Here is a 20,570-nt window from a genome sequence, read left to right as displayed (position 1 = left end):
CTGTCTACATCTCTGTCTAGTCTCTGTCTAGGTCTCTGTCTGGTCTCCGTCTCTCTGTCTAGGTCTTTGTCTCAGTGGCCACTCAGCAGCAGCATGGAAGCTTTAATCCATCCCTTTTTTCTGAACTGGGCTTGTTTGCCCCTCTGGAGGCAGACTGGTCCTTCACTCCTGGGGCTCACCATATTGGTGTCAGACTTGGTGTGGACAGCTGATTGCTTTAAACCCACTGAAGCTCAAAAACTCCGGAGGGAGAGTGTCCCACCAGGACTGCAGGCATGGCTGCCTCTCCTGGCACCAATGAGCTCTTAATATTTCCACCATCCAACAGTGATCAATTGTGAGAGACTTAGCTACTCTGACCAATACAATGATCCTGCAGGGCCTTATCACCTCCCACCTGGACTATCGTCATAGCCTCCAGGTAGGTCTGCCTGCCTGCCTCCAGCCTCTCCCTACTCCAGCCCGTCTTCTATTCCTGTTAAAGTGATTTTCCTGAAGAGCAGGTCTGACCATGTCATCCCCTTAACTCCCTGTGGCCTCCAGGATCAAATACAAAATGCTCTGGTTGGCCTTCAAAGCCCTTCCTAACCTTGTCCTACCTTTCCTGTCTTCTTACACCTTTACTCACCCCGCTCCTGCCCCTACATACTCTGCAATCTAGCGACACCACCCTCCATTCCATTCCTTGAACAAGACACTCCATTTCCAGACTCCATACCTTTTTCACCCCATGCCAGGACTTATCTACTTCCTCACCTCTGCCTCCTGGCTTCCCCATCCCCTGAAGGCAAATGCCTTCCTTCCTTACCTCCAATTCATCCTGTCTGCTGCTTGTTTTGTACATAGTTGTTTGACTATTGTCTCTCCCATTAAACAGTGAGCTCCTTGAGGCCAGGGACTGTTTTTGCCTTTCTTTTGTGGACCCCTCCCCAAACCATTTTGAACCCCCATCGCCTGAGAAAGGCCTAAAATCTGGACTGGCCAATCAGGAGAGGTGTTTTGTAGCACTCTGAGCTTACCCTACAGTAATGCCTTGCGTGCTCTAGCATAGCAGGTGTGCTTTGCTTTACTTTCTGAATGAACCCAAAATGCCCCTTCCTGTGTCGGCAACTGCAAGGCTGGATGAAACTGATCAGGAGGGTTCTTCTGTTTATGACTACCAAGGACAAGGTGTCTTGACCTTGAACATTATCTTGAATAATGAGACTTTTCTTATGTTTTCTTATGTTATGTCATGTTAATGATAAAAGAAACACAGACATCTTTGATCTATAATTTCGATTGACACCTGGACATTCTCTTATCTTATTGAATTTACAACCTATCCTATTAAGAAATTCCTTTCTCCTATTGTGGTTAACACATCGGGAGACTATAATTTTAGCTGAAACAGGCATCCTGAGCCATTGCTAATACTTAATACTCCTGAGTCATGGGCTACCACTGGTGGCAGGTAGGGATCTCCTCTCCCCTAACTGCAAGTCCAGAGGAAAGCTGTGAGTGGGGCCACACGCTCGACACAACAAAAGCGATATCAACAGTGGAAGCTGATGCTCCTTTTGGGCATCTTGAGTGGGTGGTTCTTCCTCAAAGAGGAAACCCCAGATTTAGAGCTGTAAGAGCCCTGTGGGGTCAGCAAGGTCACCAAAGGGCTCCATCAGACAGTCAGACCCCAACAAAACTTGGCCCCTGCCCCAGTTCTCAAGGGGTTGGCTCCTCCCATGTCCCACACCCCTCCAATCACCCACACGTATACTTGACAGATGAGGAAACTGAGGCCCAGTAAAGTGAAGTGAGGAGCACATTTAGGGTTAGGGGAAAGCCTGAGCCCCAGACCCCTGACTGCAGAGTTCTGGCCACTCTACCCCTCCCTGGGATGTTTTCAGAGTGCCCCCTCACGCCTGGGCTGCAGGGAGTGAGCCCCAAGGTGCCGAATCTGCCCTTCTGAAGCGAGGCACCAAAGATGGGCGGCATTTTCCACAGGGAGCTTTATTCATTCTTGAGTTCAGAGTGATAAAGGGATGTTATTACGGGGCACTGCTGGGAGAATCCAAACTCTTGCTCTCCTGGTCACTGTCTGGATCCTCCTGAGGCCTCTGCACTGGCTGGAACTTGAGCAGCACAGGTGGGGTGAAGACAGAGGCGTTCCCCACTGTCGGAGCCGAGCCCTCAGGATCGACGGTCGGACCCAAGGCTGAAGACCTGCTCGGATGGGGGCCACCATTTAGCATGGGGTCCAGGCCCAGAAGGCTGGACTGGGCTGGAAGGTGGAGGGAGGAAGGCCAGGCAGTGCTCAGGCTGCCTCACGTAGTAGGGAGCATCCTATTACTAAAAGGCTTCAGCTGACCCCTGGAGGGAGCCCCCTGGGGGATGCAGCAAGGGAGGGCCAGAGGCGGCCTTCCACCTAAGGAGCTGAGACTCTAAATTCTAGGAAATACATGGCTGTGGGTCCTGCCCAGCATGACACACAGGTCTCGGGGGCTCTGTCACCAGGGGCCTCTCTCTGGCTTGGCCCTACAACCTGAGACGGGCTTACCAGGGAAAGCCGGGGCATTGGAGCTTGTGGGCAGGGTTTCCAGAGAGCCGAGAAGAATTAAAACCACCAGGGTTAAGCACCAGAGGAGTCAGATCAACGATTCTGTTGAAAGACCGGAGACAAGGGAACTGGAAAAAGCCTCAAGCACCCCAGCTGAGCCTGACCCTCCCTCCTCTCTCTTCCTTCCCTATCCTGTCTCTGCCATTGGTTGCGGCCTTGGGCGAGGCCCTTCTCCTCACTGGGTCACAGTTTCCCCACACGTCAAACAAGGGGATTAGACTAGATGATAAAGTTGGCTTTAACTTCTGACATTCCCTGTTCTCAGGGCCCTCCCAGCCCCAACATCCTCTGCTTTCAAGGCTCTCCCAGCGCTGACATACTATGTTCTGTGATCCCTCCTAATTCTGACAGTCCACGTTCTAAAGTTCCTTCTTGCTCTGACATTCTCTATTCCCTGATCCGAGGCCCCTCCCAGCTCTGATGATGTTAGTTCAATTCAGCCCAGAAGTTCCTCAGAAGCAGTGCTTGGTCCTGTCTCGTCCCCCACTGTCCCTTGCCTATTTCCAGGGCGCTGGGCTCCCGCCTGCCTCTACCTCTTGGGGGCTGCTGACAGTCCTGTCCAGTTTAGCTGCATGACCTTCACTTCGGAGTTGGGACCAGCCAATGTCTCTGTCTGTTGAAACAAAGAGATTTCCTGCCCTTCGTGGTCCTTCTAGCACTGTTTATTGACTGATTGGATTGTTCCAAATAAGAGGCTTTGCCTAATTAGTTTCATCGAGCAGGAAAGGAATCAAGGAGAGACAAAAGGGAGGTTAAGAAAAGCGCTGCCGCCGCCCCCCCCCCCCCCAGAAGAGATGCTGGATACACAGCCTCTTTCTGCCACTGACTTGGTTCTGCTCGTCTTGGTTTCATCTGAAAAAGTACAGCAATGGGCTCCATGGCCTCTCACGTCCCTTCTGGTTATATGGTCCTGAGCTGGGACACTCCTAAGCCAATGCTGACAGCCTCTCCTGCTGGGATCAGATGCTGAACTCGCCCCCAGTGCGCAGCCCAGCAAGTACCCCTGCAAAGGGCATGCCTCTGGGCAAGTCACTTGGGACTCCCCTGGTTCTTTGGCCTTTTCCCACAGCCAACAGTTGGGGTGAAGTAAGGGAACCAGGGGATTTCCAAGCTAGAAGGAACATCAGACGCCAACTAGGCCAACCTGCACTGGAGCAGAAGTCCTGTCAAGTTCCTACTCAAGTGAATCTCCTCAGGAATACCTCCAGTGACAGGAAACTCATTCCCTTCCAAGGCAGCCCGTTCCACTTGCAGAGAGCTCAGGAATTTTTTTCTCACGGCAAACCTAAATCTGTGGCTCTATAATTCCTTGGCTTCTACTGCTGCCCTTTCAGGACCAAGATCAACGATTCTAGTATTTCTTCCATGTAAAAGCCCTTCAGGAGTGCCCCCCTAAACTTTTTCCTCTCCAGATTAAATATCCCCAAGCCTCTTACTATGCTGAAGGTTTTCCTCTGGACGCACTGCAGTTTCTCAGCGTCCCTCTTAAAATGTGGTCCCCAGAAATGAACATCATCTTCCATGATGCAGTCTGACCAAGTCAGAAGACAGAGTGGCCATCACCACTCTTGGCCTGGACACAATGCCTCTACTGAGAAAGTTCAGGCTCACATTTGAGCTTTTCTGTTAGGACTAACTCATAGTATACTTTTTTTTTTTTTTTTTTGCTGTTTTTGATGGGCAATCGAGGTTAAGTGACTTGCCCGGGGTCACACAGCTAGTAAGTGTTGTGTGTCTGAGGCTGAATTTGAACTCAGGTTCTCCTGACTCCAAGGCTGGAGTTCTATCCACTGCACCACCTAGCTGCCCCCATAGTATACTTTTAAACCACTAAGACTTCCACCCACATTTTTCACTGGCCTGGTCATATTTGTGCAGTTGATTTTTTGGACCCAAGTGCAGGGCTTTTGCATTTATGCCTATCACATGTAATTTTATTTGGCCCACTGCTCTACACTGCCACGATCTTTATGGATTCTGATTCTGCCCCTAGCAAAGAATAAAAGCAGAGAAAAATGGAAACAAACCTGTTCATCCGAGAGAGGAGGGAAAGGACCAAAGACTCTGGGCGTGTATGTGACTGGAATGGCTGACCGGGTGGAAACGGTCGTGGCAACTGGTGATCGGGACAAGACGCTGCCCACCGTGGAAGGGGAATGATCTAGTCTATAGGTCCCCCTCTTCCTTCTCTTCTGCCTTGCGTCTGTGACAGACAACCACTCGAGTAAGCATTTTGTAGCCTGAAAGAGAGGCCCAGAGCTAATCTTCAGCTTCAGCCCTGGGGCCCTTATAGACTTACAGGCTCCTTGAATAATAGAGTTGGAGGGAATCTCTGAGGTCACAGAATCTCAGAGTTGGAAAGGACCTTAGAGTTCTAAAGCCGGTCCGACTATACTTGAGAAGAAATCTTCAACCAGTGGTTTTCCACCCTCTACCTGAAGACTTCTTGGGGAGGGGAACTCACTACCACCCAGGGCAACCCATTCTAACTTCAGAATAGCTCTCATAGTGAAGGAGTTCATCATTACGATATGCCCAGGTTTGCCTCTGAAACTTCTGCTGACTGCTCCTGGTTCTGCCCTCAAGAATAACCCCTCCTCCATTATTCGCCTGGGTCCCCTGTACGCCCCCAAAGGATCACAGAATCTCAGCTTGGAAGGGACCTTGGAAGCTCTGGTCTAGCCTACGCTTCATCAAGAAGTGCTCAGCCTCTGCTCTGAAGACTTCAATTGCATAGGAATTCACATCGACCTAAGGAACAGCCTATTCCTTCGGGGGCAACCCTGAAAGTTTTTCCCTTTCATCTTGGTATACTCTGCTTCACTGTAGTTTCTGCCTACTCCCTCTAGTTTTTGCTACAGGGGTTAATGCCTTTCCCATCTGACAGCCCTTCAAATACCTGAAGGTGGTAGTCCTTTCGTCCTTTGTGAAGAATATCTAGTGCAGGGTAGGGGGTGAGACACTTGCAGCCTTTTAGCATACAGTGCTCATCTAAATGGTGTTCAGACAGGTCTTCCATTCAATAGACTTGGGTTCAAATCCCGACCCTGCCATTTAATCTCTCTCAAGAGTCTCCCCTTGCTTACCTGGGATTCATAGGAAGAGTCTGTGCAAGGATTTTGAAGAAAACATTTTGTAAATCTTGGAGAGTGGCAGAAAAGTGAATTAGGATAAGCAGATGCTGAGGAAGTGTCGATTTCTATAACCCTGGGAACACAGACTAATGATCGAATAAAACGGACTGATTTTTCCAGGATTTTAACGATTTGGGACCCTGGTTTTTCATCCCACCTATCAACCTGCAGGGCAGCCCTCCTTCATCAGTGTCCACCTGGTAAGGATCACCTCCTGAAAAGCTAGTCTGCATTACAGGGGACAAAGTTAGCATCAGCCTCTGTTCCAACCAGCTCCCTTATCCTGGGTCAGTGGTCATCTCTGGGGCAATCTTGCATGTTTCTGACTCTCAGGAAGATCTATCTCCTCACTGCAGATCAGCAGATGAGGTGCTGTCTCTCAAAGAGCCCTCCATGTGATTCATACAGGTCAACGTGTGGGGAATTTCTGCTCCAGACAGGGCTCAACCAATCTAGCAGCATTTATTAGCATTACTAGACACCAGGAATTGTGCTAAGTGCTGGGAATGCTACTCAATAAATTCCAGCGGCTCCAAATCACCTCCAGGATTAAATATAAAATCCTGTTTGCCATTCAAAGCTCTTCATAACCCGCCCCGCTGTGCCTTTCTGGTCTTCTGTTATCTTATATCCTACAACATAGTCTGCAACCCCTTGAAACTGGCCTCCTGACAAGACACTCCATCTCCCGACTCCATGAATTTTCATTGGCTATCCCCCACTCCTGGAATGTTCTCCCTCCTCATCTCCGCCTCCTGGATTCCTTGGAGTCCCAGCTAAAATCCCACCTTCTATGGGAAGCTTATTTCAGTGTCCCTTAATTACATGGCCTTGCCTCTGCTTATTTTTTAATTCATCTGGAATACGGTTTGTTTGTATGTAGTTCTCATGTTGTCTCCCCCATCAGACTGTGAACTCCTTCAAAGTAGGGACTGTCTTTTGCTTTTCTTTATATCTCCCTCACTTAGAGCAAGGCCTAGTACATAGTAGGCACTTAATAAACATTTATTGGCTGATAGAAAAAAAAGTTCTTGCCCTCAAGAAGCTCCCATTCTAATGATGGAGATATGTACATTAATAGGCACAAAAAAGATTTATACAAAGGAAATGGAAGGTAACCCTAGAAGTCACTAGCAGCTGTTGAGGGTGGGACAGACAGATTAAGAAAAAGCCTCCTTCCGAAAATGGCTTTTGAGCTCAGTTTCAAGGAAATCGGGATTCTAAGAAGCCAAGATGAGGAGGGAGAGCGCTGCCGCGGCCAAGAAGACCGACTGCCAGGACAAAAGCAGAGAGACAGGCCATAGAGCATCCTCAGGGAGGAAAAGTGATGGCTGGAGCACAGAGCAGATGGATGAGCTGAGGAAGAAGGTCGGAAGGCTTGAGCTGGTGTTTCCCATTCAGACTTGGGGGCGCTCCACAACTGATTTTTATAGGTTTGCTAAACTTCTCCTACCAACCATCCAGACTTGTTAAAACCAGACTTAAAATAACCTCGTTTCATCCTGCTCTCCCAAGCCCTGGCTACTGCTTTCTCATGGACTAGTGCCCCAGGCCCTCTGTGGAGTCACCAAGATGGGGAAAAGTGCCCCAGGTAGAATGTGTAGACGCTTGGCAGCCTGCAGTACAGTTTGGGAAGCGCTGGCTGAGACAAGGACCCAGAGTAGGAAAGGAATACGAAATGTTTAGGGTGAGAGAACTCCGCACCTCTTCCTCCCATTTACCGGGGTGCTTTCTTCACAACTGCTCCCTGAGGCAGAGGGTGGATGACCACCACCGATTGTCAAAGTAACAGTCTGGCCTCTGGAGGGTGAAATCCCCTGTCCAAGGGCACTTATACCTCGGGGGGCTGGGGGAGCTTCAGTGTAGACTCTCTTCCCAGGATGCAGATCTGAGCCCATCCTACGGCAGCTGGCGGGAGGCAACGCACAGAGCACGGGCCTTTGTGGAGTCAACATGGTCTGAGTTCAAACTCAACTTTAGGCACTAACTGGGTGACCCTTGGTAAGTCACTTCGCTTCTGCCTGCCTCAACTGTAAAATGGAGATAATAACAACACCTGCCTTCCAGGGTTGTTGTAAAGCACTTCGCATGGGGCCTGAAACCCAGGAGGCACTTAATAAAGGCTTGTCCCCTTTTAGGCCATGTCTTCCCATAAGCTCTCCATTGGGCATCTGCCCTACTTGCTCGGAGGCTTCCTTCAGGGTCTCGTCTTGACCTAGGAAGTCATGTAATACATGGGGCATCCATCGCTATTCTTCCATCTTGCCATCTGACTGGCCCAACTCCTTTTGGACATCTTTTCTGATGCTTCTTGAGCGCTTGGGTTCTCCACTGGTGCCACCATATATCTCTCCATCACCCTTGGGTGGGGGGTGGGGAGAATTCAGTCTTCCTTCTTCAGAGATTCTAGTATTCCATGAGTCACAGCCCCAGGGCATCACCAGAAGAAACTGGTGTTCAAAAGCTGGAAAATCATGGTGTCACTGAAAACACTGCCAATGGGAAGTTTCCCAGAGGCAACTGCAGCCCAAATATTGATCTTTAGGACCCGCGTCCTTGCCCACTTTTACTCCAGTACATAGATTGTTTCTTTTTTGAATTGCGCTACTCATGTTTTGCCACATCGTTGTCCCTTCCCAATGATAGGGCCTTCCTTTGTAACAAAGTAGAGGTAACAAGGGTAACTAGAACAAAAAAGCACACACACACACACACACACACACACACACACACCCCGCGACCCTGTCAAACCGAAAAGGCTTCGTTCTGTCACCCCGTCTTGTTCAAGGGCAGCCCGATTCACCATTCGTTCCCCTCCGAAGTCATGACTGATCACAGCAGAGATCTCACTTCTAACGTCATTCAAGGTTTTCTTTTACATTACTGTAGCCACTGTGTAATTGTTCTTCTAGGTCTACTTCCTTCAAACAAGTATCCCCGGGTTCTACAACACTCTTCAGAGTCACCATTTTTTACAGTGCAATCATCTTCCACCACAATACCATCCCCTGACCAGTGAGCACCCACTGTTTCCAAGTTCTGGCTTCCACAAGAAGTGGTACAAGTATTTCTTTTCTTTTCTTTTTTCTTTTGGGCAATGGGGTTAAGTGACTTGTCCAGGGTCGCAGAGCTAGTAAGTGTCTGAGACCAGATTTGAACTCAGGTCCTCCTGACTCCAGGGCTGGTGCTCTATCTCCTGTGCCACTTAGCTGCGCCAAGTATTTCTGTATATATGGGACCTTTCCTCTGTTATGGACCTCCTAGGAGCCAGGTAGCTAGTAGCAGTACCTCTATGTCAGAAGGTATTTATGGTCTAGTAAATTTTTCAATATAGTTCTGAATTGCTTCCACAAGGGTTGAAACAATTCACAGCTCCACCAATGGTGAATTAGCTACACATATAATATCCATGTTCTCTAACATTCTACAGCCTGACAAGGAATCCTTGGAGTGACTTTTAGCCTCTAAAAAAAATTCCTTCACCTCTGTTCTGGTCTATATTAAATTCTTCTCATGATCTTTCACTAGTCGGGGTCCCCAAATTTATTAGAATCCCAGGATCCCAAATTTAACCAGCTCAGAAATACACTACCAAACCAATTCTTGGAAAATCAATCACACTAGCAATTCAAATTTATACAGCACCATGTGGCTTACAGAGTACTTTCTATTCACATTCATGGAATCCCTGAGGGGGATCCAGGAGGGGTCATTTAGTCCAAGCCGTACCTCAACAGTCATCCATCCCCTTCTATAGCTTGACTAGGGTCACAGCAAAGTCAGGATGAACACCCACATTTTCTGAGTCTGGACCCAGACTTACAGTCACAGGTATCCTTATCTGAAAGCAGTCATAAATTTTCTCATCAGTAAAATGAAGGGTTGGAGTAGATGAACAGCCTTCTCTCCCAGTTCTAAAATTTGCAATCCTGTGATCCTTCTTCACAAACCTAGGTCATCCACCGTTGCTGGCCATCGCAAAGCTCCCATTCAAAGGTATTCAAGGAAGGCTAGAGAACTACTCGTCGGGTCTAGCGCTGGGGCAAAAGTCAGACAAGTTGGCCTCCAAGTCCTTTCCAAACGTGAGAGCTCACGGCCTAGGGAATTCCCTGGCCCCTCCCTCCCACTTCGTGGTCCGATCCCCCTGGAGTACCAGTCGGGGGAGGGGCAGGGGGCCTCCAGCTAGGCCCACCCTGCCCCTCCCCCATGTCGGGGGCCTGGTGCCATCACCTTGGGCATAGCTGTTTAACTTCTGCATCTTCTTCTTCAGATGATCCAGCCTCTGATGAAGCTCCGAGGCGCCCACGTTATTGTAGTGATTGAGGTCTCCCTGGAGGGCTTGGAAGAACCTGCCCTGGGACGGCGTGGAGGAGAGGGAGGGGATGAGCTGGGAGACCAGGGAGGGGGCGGGGCCGGGGCTGATGCTGATGCTGGGGGGATCCCAGGGCCCGGACTCCCAGTCCTGGGGGGCCCGCCTCCCAGGCGGCGGGGGGGGAGGGGAAGGAGGGGCCGCCGACCCCCCCGCCCCCCATGCCCCCACCGTGAGGAAGGAGATGAGGCCGCGACGCTCGCGCTCCTCCTGCTTCCACTTGCGCACCACGCGCTCCCCCAGCGCCGGGTTGCGGTCCATGCTGCGGAAGAGGCGGCGCAGGGAGCGCTCCGTGTACGACACGGCCTGCCGCTCGAAGGCTTCCTCCGAGATGGGCTCGCAGAACGTCAAGGTCATGGGGTGCTCCCAGTCGAACTCGTCCAGGACCTCCATCCCCGCCCTGTGGCGACACGCAGGCGCGCCGCCGGCCAGGGGCTCAGGGACGGGGCGGGGCCGAGGGGCGGGGCCGGCGCCGGGAGGCGGGGCGGACCCGGGGGGCGGAGCCGCTGGCCAGGGACTGGGCGGAGGAGGAGGGCGTGGGGCGGACCCGGGGGGCGGGAGGCGGAGGGAACAGGGACGGGGCGGGGCCGAAGGTAGGGGGCGGGGCAGCAGCGAGAAGGGGCGGGATCCCAGGGGCGGGGGCAGCGCGGAGAAGGGGCGGGGACGGCAGGGGGTCACGGGCCGGAGCGGCACTGAGGGCCGGGGCGAGGGCGGCGGGGACGAGGCCGAGGGCGGCGGCGAGGCCGGCCTCAGCAGGGCGGGCGACGGGGCCCGGCGGCAGCGCGGGGACGGCGGGGCCGCCAGGAAGGGCGGGGACGGCAGGGCCGAGGGGCGGCCGAACAGGCCGGAGGACGAGAAGGCCGGCGACAGCGCCAGCGACGAGGCCGGGGAGCGGGGCGGGGCCGCGGTGGGCGGGGCCGGCCCGAAGGACTGCGAGGACGGGGACAGCGAGGCGGGGGCGAAGGTCAGCGAGGAGGAGGAGGGGGTGGCCGAGGTGGAGTCGGGGGCCGGCACCACGATCGTGGGGACCAGGGCCTGCATCGAGGAGCAGGAGGAGAGGGGGGTGGGGCGCAGGGAGGGCGGGGGCGGGGCCGAGGGGAAGGCGGCCAGGCGGAAGGACAGGGAGGAGGGGGACGGGGCGGCCGGGGCGAAGTTCATCGTGGAGGGGGACCGGGTGGCCGGCGTGAAAGTCAGGGCCGTGGAGGACGAGGGCACGAAGGCCAGGGTGGAGGGGGAGAAGGTGGCCGGGGAGGAGGAGGAGGAGGAGGGAGGGTGGGGGGACGGGGAGAAGCCAGGGAACCCCGGGGAGAGGGGGGAGGAGAGAGAAGGGGAGGGGAGGAAGGGCGGGGCCACCATGAGGAGGGATGGGAGGGGAGGAAGAGGCGGGGCTCTCTCCTTGCGGAGACTCTGAAGGTGGGGAAGGGGCGGGCCTTCTGGAGGGCGCTTCGTTCTTGGAAGGGGAGGGAGGAAGGGCGGGGTGGGTGTGAGGGGAAGAGAGCGGGAGGGAGGACGGACAAGGGGCGGGGCCTCTCCCCGGGAGGGGTGGGGCTCTTATGGAGGGAAGAGCGCGAGAGAAGAAAGAACAGAGGAAGGGCGGGGCCTCTGGGGGAGGGGAGGGAAGAAGGAGGAACGGGGCGGGGCCTTTCGTATTCAAGGTTGGGAAGGGAAGGAGGACCAGGGGACGGGGCTCTTCCTTATGGGGGCAGAGGACAGAGGGAGGGGGCGGGGCCACTTCGAGGTCAGCACGCACCGGCTCGGGCGCCCACTGCAGCAGGGGAGGCCTGTGTTTCCACGGAGACGGTCACGGCCTGAATTTCCCACTCGTCCTGGCCCCAGAAGTGCCCCTCAGGACTCCGGCCAATCCTGCTCGAGTCCCTGCCCACGTGACGGCGCAGGCCCAATCAGAGCGCGGGGCGGCCACGAGACAATGCCTCGGAGGTCCGAGCGGCGTTCTCGCCCCGCCCCTTCAAGGTGGGCCTTAGGCAGAGGAGGGGCGGGGCTCCCCGGAAGACTTCCAATTAAGGTCATTTCCATCCCGGGCGGGGTGGATGTGGAGCGCGGACCGAGCGGCTCCGCTTGCCCCGGGGGAAGCCCGAGGGGACGCCGGGGTCCTGCCTTCCTGGAGCTTACAGCTAGCTCTTAGAGCCTAGGCGGAGCTGCGAGGGGGCCAAGCTGTCTCTGTCAACGAGCCGATGCGGTCCGAGAGGGCAGGGCGGTCCGAGAGGGCAGGGCAGCCCGAGTCACCCGCGTGACGAGCCGCCAAGCTGGGCGGCGCTCCGGGCTCTTTGCTTCGAGACCTGCCCCGGATCCCTCCTCCTCCTCCTCCCCCGACGGTGCCACAATCATCCCCGCTCCATCCCTGCTGCCTGCACACAAGCCCCGTCCTCACCGCCCTGAAAACCATGCCCGCCGGCTCCCTGACCCTGCGGGTGCCTTCCCTTCCACCAGGCTGTGCGGACCGTGGTTCTCATGGGGTTAGACTGGAAGCCCCTGGAGGGCAGGCACTGTCGGCTGCCTTTCTTTGAATCCCCAGCGCTGGGCGCAGGGCCTGGTACCTAGCGGGCCCTTAGGAGATGCTTGTTAACCTGTTCACCCATTCTCTCCAGCTGTCTTCCAATAAACATCTCCCGTCCCTTTCACACCCAAATCCCGCCACCTCTCTCACGATTCTCAAGCCTTGGAAATGGTTGTTCTGAAACTTCTCTGTCCGAAGTGACCAGTGGTCTCTTAACTGCCAAATCCGACGGCCTTTTCTCACTCCTCATCGATCTTGACCTCTCTGCAGCCTTAGACACTGGTGATGCCCCTTTCCTCCATCCTCTTTTCTCTCGAGGTTTTTGTGACACCACTGTCTCCTCTTCCTACCTGTCTGTGACCCCTCCTTTCTATCTACCTGACGGCTCCTTCTCTGGATCTTCAGCGGAGTCATATCCACCAGCCGAGCAGTGTGAGATGGGGCTCTGCCTTGGGCTGTCTTCTTAAATGGCTACTATGTACCGGGCACTGGGTGAAATCATCCTTACACTGATGATGCCCAGATCTATATCTAGCCTTCTCTCTCCTGGACCCTATTACCCAAACACCAACTGCCTCTTAGATATTTTGGAATGAATATCCCGTAGACATCTCAGACTGTCTTCAGCCAAACGAGAAGTCATCGACTTTCCCCCCACACTCCCTTTTCATCAGAACTAATACTTTCTGTCCATCACTGTCTTTCCAGTTATGTAGGTTCATAACATGGTCCCTCACAACTGCCCACTCTCCCTCATTCCATATATCCGGTCAGTTACCAAGTCTGAACGATTTTATGTACACCTCTCTCATATTCCTCTCCTTTTCGGTTACACAGGAATAGTGAATATTCACCACTACGTAGAAATTATGGAGGTAAAAACCCAGACTTTATCATTATGCACAAGCATAGGTTCAGGCGAGTAACCTGGGTATGGAACCGAGAGGGATTTTAGTGGAGAAGGGAGTGGTTACAGTGACCCAACCTCTGTGGCCCTGCCAATGGTTATTGACCCCAAATAAACAGTAACTATGGCATGGTCACCCCAACAACTATCAGTCGTAGGAATCTGAAGCCTGCCTCCTTCTTGGTGATGGACCAAAGGTGCAAAATGAGGCATTCCTTTTCAGGCATGGCCAGCATGGGATTGGTTTTGTTTGGCTAAACTTATTGGTTACAAGGGAACCTTTTTAGAGGGGGAGGGAGGCGGGGAAGAGTGATAGGGATGGGAAAAAAAAGAAAAGCAAAGAAAGAAAAGACTGTCAATGAAATATTTTAAAACACCCAGAAAAAAGGCTGAGGAAAGCTGGTAAGGGGACACAAGTGAGGGCAGCTACCATGCTTAATTTAATATACAGTTTTTAAAGTTGTAGGCAATAGAGATTCCACAGCTTGGTTATAGAAAAATTTTATTTCATTTTATTCCCCTTACATTTTTGGTTAATATGTATTATTTTATATTTATTAATCATAAATTATTATCACCTGACCAAAGCCAGTCCCATGGGATATAAAAATTTACTTAGAGCCTTTAGCATTCCTTAGATAAGAAGGCAGAGGAGAAATCTCGACTGTCCCTGACTCCTTGGAGACAAGTAAATCCTCCTCCTCAATCATCCTATTTTTGAAACCTCTAAAGGGAGTTTGAGCTGGAACCTGACTCAGTTTCCCTATAGAGTTTGTTTCCATATGGGGATATGTAAGATTATGACTACTTAACTAAGTTTGTTCAGCTTTTATGACATTGACGGGAGTATTGGCTTATGGCTCTGTCTTCTCTAGCTTTTATGATCTAAGAGGAATGTAGAAGATTGCAGTAGGTAAAAGGATTATTTCACTGTTACTCAGATGGAATTTTGCCCAGAAGAAGCTGTGTCAGAATCCCCATGATTGTTTCTGGTTTCTTTGAAGCCTGAACCTATGCTTGTGCATAATAATAAAGTCTGGGTTTTTGCCTCCATAATTTCTATATAGTGCGAATATATATTTGGCAGCAGCTACCCACCACATGAATTCAGAGAGGTGATATTTCTCCCATCGAGGTTTCATAGACAATCCTCTTTTCCTGTCCTTTGTTATTTATAAAAATGTTCAAGTTTGTTGATATTTTTCAAGTTCATGATAAGAAAAAGACCATTGGGGGAGGGGAAATGAGGAGGTAGACTTGATCGGGGGCTCCCAGATTTTCTCAGTTCATGGCACCCTTGGCGTCCCAATGATTTTTTTCACTGACCCCTAGGCTAAATGAAATACCTCATGGTTCATATTGCTGTGTTTGCCTTGAAGATTTCAGCATCCCAAGGTGCTCCCTGGCCACAGCTGGAGAGCCAGAGAACTCAGCGTTCTTTAAAATCCTTTCTGGTTCTGTAGCTCCTGTGCTTCTGTGAGGGCCAAGTATGGGTGTGGGAGATTGTCCAGGTAGAGCCTGAGGGACACTGGGCCTGTTGAGCGGACACAGAATTGTCCAGTTTCATTGGTGAACAGAGGAGTGCCATGAGGCAGAAAAGCAGATGTCAGCAGGGAGAGGGCCCTGAATGCCAGACCCAACTTTCCTCAGGAGTCGCTGAGTTCCCTAGAGCAGAAGATCAAAATGGCCTAAGCTCCATGGAAGGAAGCCCAGTCTGGAAGATGACTGTGTGAGGCTTGGATGCAGGTGACCATGGCAGAGGCTGTGAGGAGACTCCTCCCACAGTCCTGGCACCAGAGTGAGGGCCGTGGTCAGAGAGGAGAGCATAGATTCTGATGAATGAGAAGGGCTTGGTAGGTGATGGCCTCATCTAGAGGCCCTTCCCCTTTTGCCTTTCCCCTGTACCTTTATTTGCTATTGGCCTTGGAAAATGCAAGCCTTCTGCTTCCAATACACTGGCCTGCGTGTCGACTTGTCTGTCATCAGGGAGCAGTACGGGCACCCCATCCGAGGGCAGAGGGTGGTCCGCAGCATGCCCAGTCCCAACCAGCACAATTCCTGTAGGGCTACTTGGGGATACACCCTCAAAATGCAGAGAGGTAACTTGCCAGCATGGAACCTTTTTGCATAAGCTGGCTTGACATGGTTCATTACCAGACTGTTAATCTAGGTCTCAATTCTGAATTCCACTTTGAACATCTTTCCTCGCCCCGGATAAAATGTTTTGGGATTTTCTGAAGTTACCCTGGGGCCAGCAGCAGCAAATTTATCCAGACTCGAATCAAGTACATGCCAGTGTCCAGAGAGAGCTTTCAGCTGGGGCTCCCCTTGTACCTAGAATACCCTCCTCCTCATTTCCACATCTCACAATCCCTGGCCTCTCTCCAGACTCAGCTCCGAAGCCACCCGCTCTGGGCAGCCTTCTGTGACCCTCTCCTCCATTTCCCATGTGCCATGGTTTTGGGTGGATTGGTTGTGGTTACTGCCCCCACACCCACATTGACTCTGAGCTCCTTGAAGGCAGCTACACAGTCTTAAGGAAGTGTTGGCCTAGGAACCCCTGAAAAGCCTGAGGCCTTAAGGAAAACACAGTCCTTTCCATCAAATGTGCCCCATTACATCTGTAGAAGTTGTCCTTGTTCTGCACAGGTGTTCACAAGCTGGACCACAAAGAAAACACAGTTAAAAATAGGTGAAGAGACACTTTTCTATTGCATATTTGTGGATGGTGAGGCAATAAAATATGAAATAAATAAAGATACAGTGAAGCAAATGGCCTTAGAGAAAAGGCCCAAGTAGAAACCAAAAAAAGAGCTAAGTAATCACACAAATGACTGGGTGACTACAGTCAAAGGGACAGCAGTGTTGCTCATGTGGTGGGACCCGGGCTTTGGGGAAGGGACTCAGCTTTTCGTTGGAAGAGTCCAAGTCAAGGCATGGGTGAAGTGCTGGTTCTGGTAGATACTTACAAGAGGAGGAAGGTGTGGAAGACAGAACGATTCTCAGAAATGCCTGGAAGTGCTCAGATGTGCATGAGGCACCAGCTTGGGAATGGGGACATGCCCTATGCCTGGGAATGAGCTCCAGACCCTACAAGGGAAGGAGCCCTTTCTGCTCAGTAACATTAGACTGGTACGAGATGCATCAGACCCTCCTTTCACTTCCTCCAAAGCAACTGTGGTTTTAGATTTCAGGAAAACCACTCAATGAAAATGTCACTTACAACAGTTATCTTCAGGGTAACAGAGGAATTTAGATTAAATTAGAAATTCAGATTAAATTAAATTCAGGTTAATTTAGAGTGGGATAGTGGAAAGAACTCTGGACTTGGAATCAGGACCTGCGTTTGTAACTTGGCTACAAGTAAATCACTTAATCTCTCTGGGTCTTGGTTTCATCATCTGCAAAAGCTGATTGATTAAAAACAGAAAAAGAGAACCAAGAACAGAGCAGACCTTAATGCAATCAGAAATTTAAAAAGGTGAGGGGGTTTGATGATGGAGTCAGAGAGCTGGTTATTGGAAGACTGAGAACATTGATGAACAATTACTAAGTCTCATCAAGAAAAGAAGAGAATAAACCCTAATCAGAACTAGAAAAGATAAAGAAGAGATCACCATTAAGGGGGGGAGGGGACAGAAAGGAAAATTATCAGAGATTACTAGTGAAAGAGTAGAGAAATAGAAAGCTGGTCATGGGTTCAAATCCTCCCAGTGATGCTTGTGTGGGTCTGAAGACCTGGGTTTGAAAATCCCATTTCTGACACCTGCTGGGCATCAGTGTGACCCCTTTGGGCAAGTCATTAAATCTCCCCTAGCCTCAACTTCCCCTTCTCTAATATGGACCTCAAAATATCTATATGCTCCCCAAAACTGAGAATTCAAAAGAAAGAGGTTTACTTACAAAAGTATAAAACAGCTGTACTAACGGTAGACCAAATAGAAGCTGTCAGTAATACTATCACAGGAAAGAATGTGGAATTGGCTGTGAAAGAAGTACAAAAGGAAAAACTCCTGGTTCAGATGTCTTTATGAGCATTCTGTTAAAATTTTAAAGGAAAATTAATACCTACATTACACAAATTAGGACCAAAAATTGAGAAAGAACACACTCTTCCAAACTCTTTTCATGAGACAAGTTAAATGAAGTTAAGCATTTATTTACTAAGCACCTACTATGTGTCAGGCACTGTGGTAAGCACTGGAGATGTAAAAAAAAAAAAAGGCAAAAGACAGTCCCTGCCCTCAAGGAGCTCCCAATCTAATGGGGGAGACAACAAGAAATCCACAAGGTACCTGAGAAAATTCACACAGGGAAGGTGCTAGCATTAAGTGGAATCAGGACAGGCTTCCTGCAGAAAGTGGAATTTTAGCTCGGAGCTAAAGGAAATCAGGGAAGACAGAAAATGGAGAGTTCCAGGTATGGGGAACAACCAGGGAAAATTCGGAGTTGGGAGATAGACAGGCCTGTGGGCGGAACAGCAAGGAGGCTTTTGTTACTGGATGCTAGGTTATAAGACGAGGGGGAAGAAAGGTGTACTTAAATCAGAGTAGACCAAAGAAAAGGTAACTATAAGAAGAAAAAGAAAACCACAAATTATGTCAGTTGAAAAACCTGAAATAAAATCCTGGCAAAAAAAGAGCACAATAATTTATCCCCAAAATCATTCACTATGATCAGTTTGGAATTCTATTAGGGATATGAGGATAGTTCAAAATTAGGAAAACAATATAATTAATCATATTAGAAATAAAAACATCCCAAACCACAACTGCTGCAATAGATACAGAAAAAGCCTTTGACAGTACAAAATTAATTTATGCTAAAAACCCTACAAGTATAGGCATAGAAGTATTTTAAATATACTTTAAAAAATAAAGTAGCTCTCTAAAACCAAAATCCAGCACTATATGCAATGGACAAATACAACAAGCTTTTCTAATAAATACAGGAGTAAAGCAAGGATGCCTCCTTTCCCCACTATTATTTTATATAGTTCTAGAAATTATAGAAATAGCAGTAAATCAAGAGAAAGAAATTAAAGGCATAACAATAGGCAAAAAGGAGACAAAACTGTCCCTACTTACTGTTGACAGGATGACTTGCTTACAAATTAAGCAATCCTGAATTAATCTGAATTAATTTAATCCTAAATCCTAAAGAATTAGCTTAATAATAACCATAATCAATAATAACCATAATCTCAGCAAAGTTGCAAGTAACAAAATAAATTCACAAAAATCAACAATATTTCTGTATAATAATAACAAAATCCAGGAGGCAATAATGGGAAAGTGAAGTCCCCTTCAGAAGAACTGCAACATGCATAAAATATTCAAGAGCCAATCTACCCTAGGCACACTTAAAGCTGGTGTAATGGGGGAACTGTCCAATGAGGACCTGTGTTAGGGTCCTTCCTTTTGAGTCATACACAGCATACTTCACAGTCCTTGCCTGGTTCCAACTCAACACCTAGAGGCTTGGTGAGACAACTTCTGGCCATGAATAACTGTGCAGGGGGTGAGCTGGATTGCTGTTTGTGGAGTCAAAAGGACTGGTGATTCAGAAGGTGTGGAAACAGAGTTGAGTATCCATAGAAAAGTATTGATATATCATCCTTCTTTGAGCCTTCTTGTGCATTTTTCCTCTTGGTGGCAAAAGTGGTGGTTAATGGTCAATGTCAGTGTGGCAGAAGGTCTCCAGGAGAGTGCCTCAGGGATGACCCAAAGATGGAATAAAGCTGAGAGAGACAGCTAATATGATATATGATGGAGTCAGTGTCCAAAAGGATCTGGACAGACTACAGCACTGACCTGAATTTAGTAACATGGTGGATAGTAATACCTAGCATTAATATACCTCTCTAAGGTTAGCAAAATTCCTTTTATGTCATTTGATGCTCACAATAGCCCTTTGAGTGATGTGCGATTATTATTCCCTTTTTACAGATGAGCAAACTGAGGCTGAGGGAAATTGAGTGACTTGCCTAGTGTCACACAGTTAAATTAGTGTCTAAGGCAGGATTTGAACTTGGGTCCAGGGCTCTAATCCTAGCTTCATTCAGATGAAATTCAATAGGAAGAAATTTAAAATCTTGCACTTGGGTACCAAAAAAGATCATAAGTATAAGATGGAAGAGCCATGGTTAGAAAGTAGTAGTAAATAAAGATCTGGGGTTTCAGCAGACAAGTGTAGGCTCAATACAAGTCAGTAGAACAATGGGGGGAAAAACCCAAAACAAGCAATGAGCTCTCTGGCTCTGTTAAGAGAGGCTTAGCTTTCAGGACCAGGGAAGAGATAGTCTCACTGGCCTCTTCAGACCACACATGGAGCATTGTGTTTGGTTCTAGGCATCGCCGTTTAAGAAGCCATTGATAAGGCAGGACCTTCTAGAGGAGAGCAACCAGGAAGCTGAAGTGCCCTGACCATGTCATAAGAGAATCAGTGAAAGAACCTGGCCGTGTTTAGCCTGAAGAAGAGAAAACTTGAGAGGGGTGGACACAAAGTCTATCTTATTGGAAAGTCTGTCAGGTCAGGGAGAAAGCAGATTTGTTTTGTTCAGCTCCAGAGACTCAACCAGAGAGAATGAAGGGTAGTTGCCGAGAGAGCCATTTAGGTTCAATGTCAGAAATAAAGCTTTTTAACAATTAGAGCTAGCCCAAAGTGGGGCAGCTAGGTGGCGCCATAGTGCAGAGTGCCCAGCCTTGGGAGTGAGGAAGACTGATTTTCAGTTCAAATCCAGCCTCAGACACTTACTGGTTGTGTGACCCTGGGCAAGTCACTTAACCTTGTTGCCCTCAATTTCTTCATCTGTAAAATGAGCTGGAGAAGGAAATGGCAAACCATTCCAGCCAGTATCTTTGCCAAGAAAACCCCAAATGGAATCGCAGAGAGTTGGACATGACCTAAAAATGACTGAACAAAGGGCAGTAAGTTGCCTTGAAAGAGTGGCCCATTCCTCTTCATTGGAGGTTTTCAAGCAGAGGCTGAACACTGATTCCTTGGGTATGTTGTGTTGGAGATTCCTTTCATGCAATGATTGGATGAGA

At 49.7% G+C, this 20,570-nt stretch overlaps 1 protein-coding gene across 1 annotated transcript; it reads right to left on the bottom strand.

Moving 5' to 3' along the window:
• Window positions 1–1,983: 1,983 nt before the first annotated feature.
• LOC114032257 lies at window positions 1,984–10,492 on the bottom strand. The gene is made up of 7 exons (XM_027847501.1): window positions 10,271–10,492; window positions 9,825–10,084; window positions 7,452–7,638; window positions 4,624–4,836; window positions 3,130–3,209; window positions 2,537–2,638; window positions 1,984–2,202 (listed from the first exon to the last, which is right to left on the bottom strand). Exons 1-7 carry the CDS (start codon window positions 10,490–10,492, stop codon window positions 2,028–2,030), a joined length of 1,239 nt encoding a protein of 412 aa, XP_027703302.1. The 3' UTR covers window positions 1,984–2,027.
• Between the last annotated feature and the right edge of the window lie 10,078 nt (window positions 10,493–20,570).

The sequence above is a fragment of the Vombatus ursinus genome, unplaced genomic scaffold (genome assembly GCF_900497805.2).
Source record: "Vombatus ursinus unplaced genomic scaffold, bare-nosed wombat genome assembly UNPS02015411.1, whole genome shotgun sequence".
Taxonomy (NCBI): Eukaryota; Metazoa; Chordata; class Mammalia; order Diprotodontia; family Vombatidae; genus Vombatus; species Vombatus ursinus.
The sequence above is the reverse complement of the archived record's forward strand: the minus strand, read 5'-3'. Positions and strand labels throughout refer to the sequence as shown.

What these genes read in the sequence shown, in the direction of transcription:
- LOC114032257 (XM_027847501.1), bottom strand. Translation starts at nt 10,492, where the DNA reads ATGGAGGTCCTGGACGAGTTCGACTGGGAGCACCCCATGACCTTGACG. An exon ending in GCCAGGGAATTCCCTAGGCC is followed by an intron (nt 7,639 to 9,824) that starts GTGAGCTCTCAC and finishes GCCTCCCGCCAG; the next exon opens with CTGCCGTAGGATGGGCTCAG. An exon ending in CTCCTCTCTCGGATGAACAG is followed by an intron (nt 3,210 to 4,623) that starts GTTTGTTTCCAT and finishes TTGTTTCAACAG; the next exon opens with ACAGAGACATTGGCTGGTCC.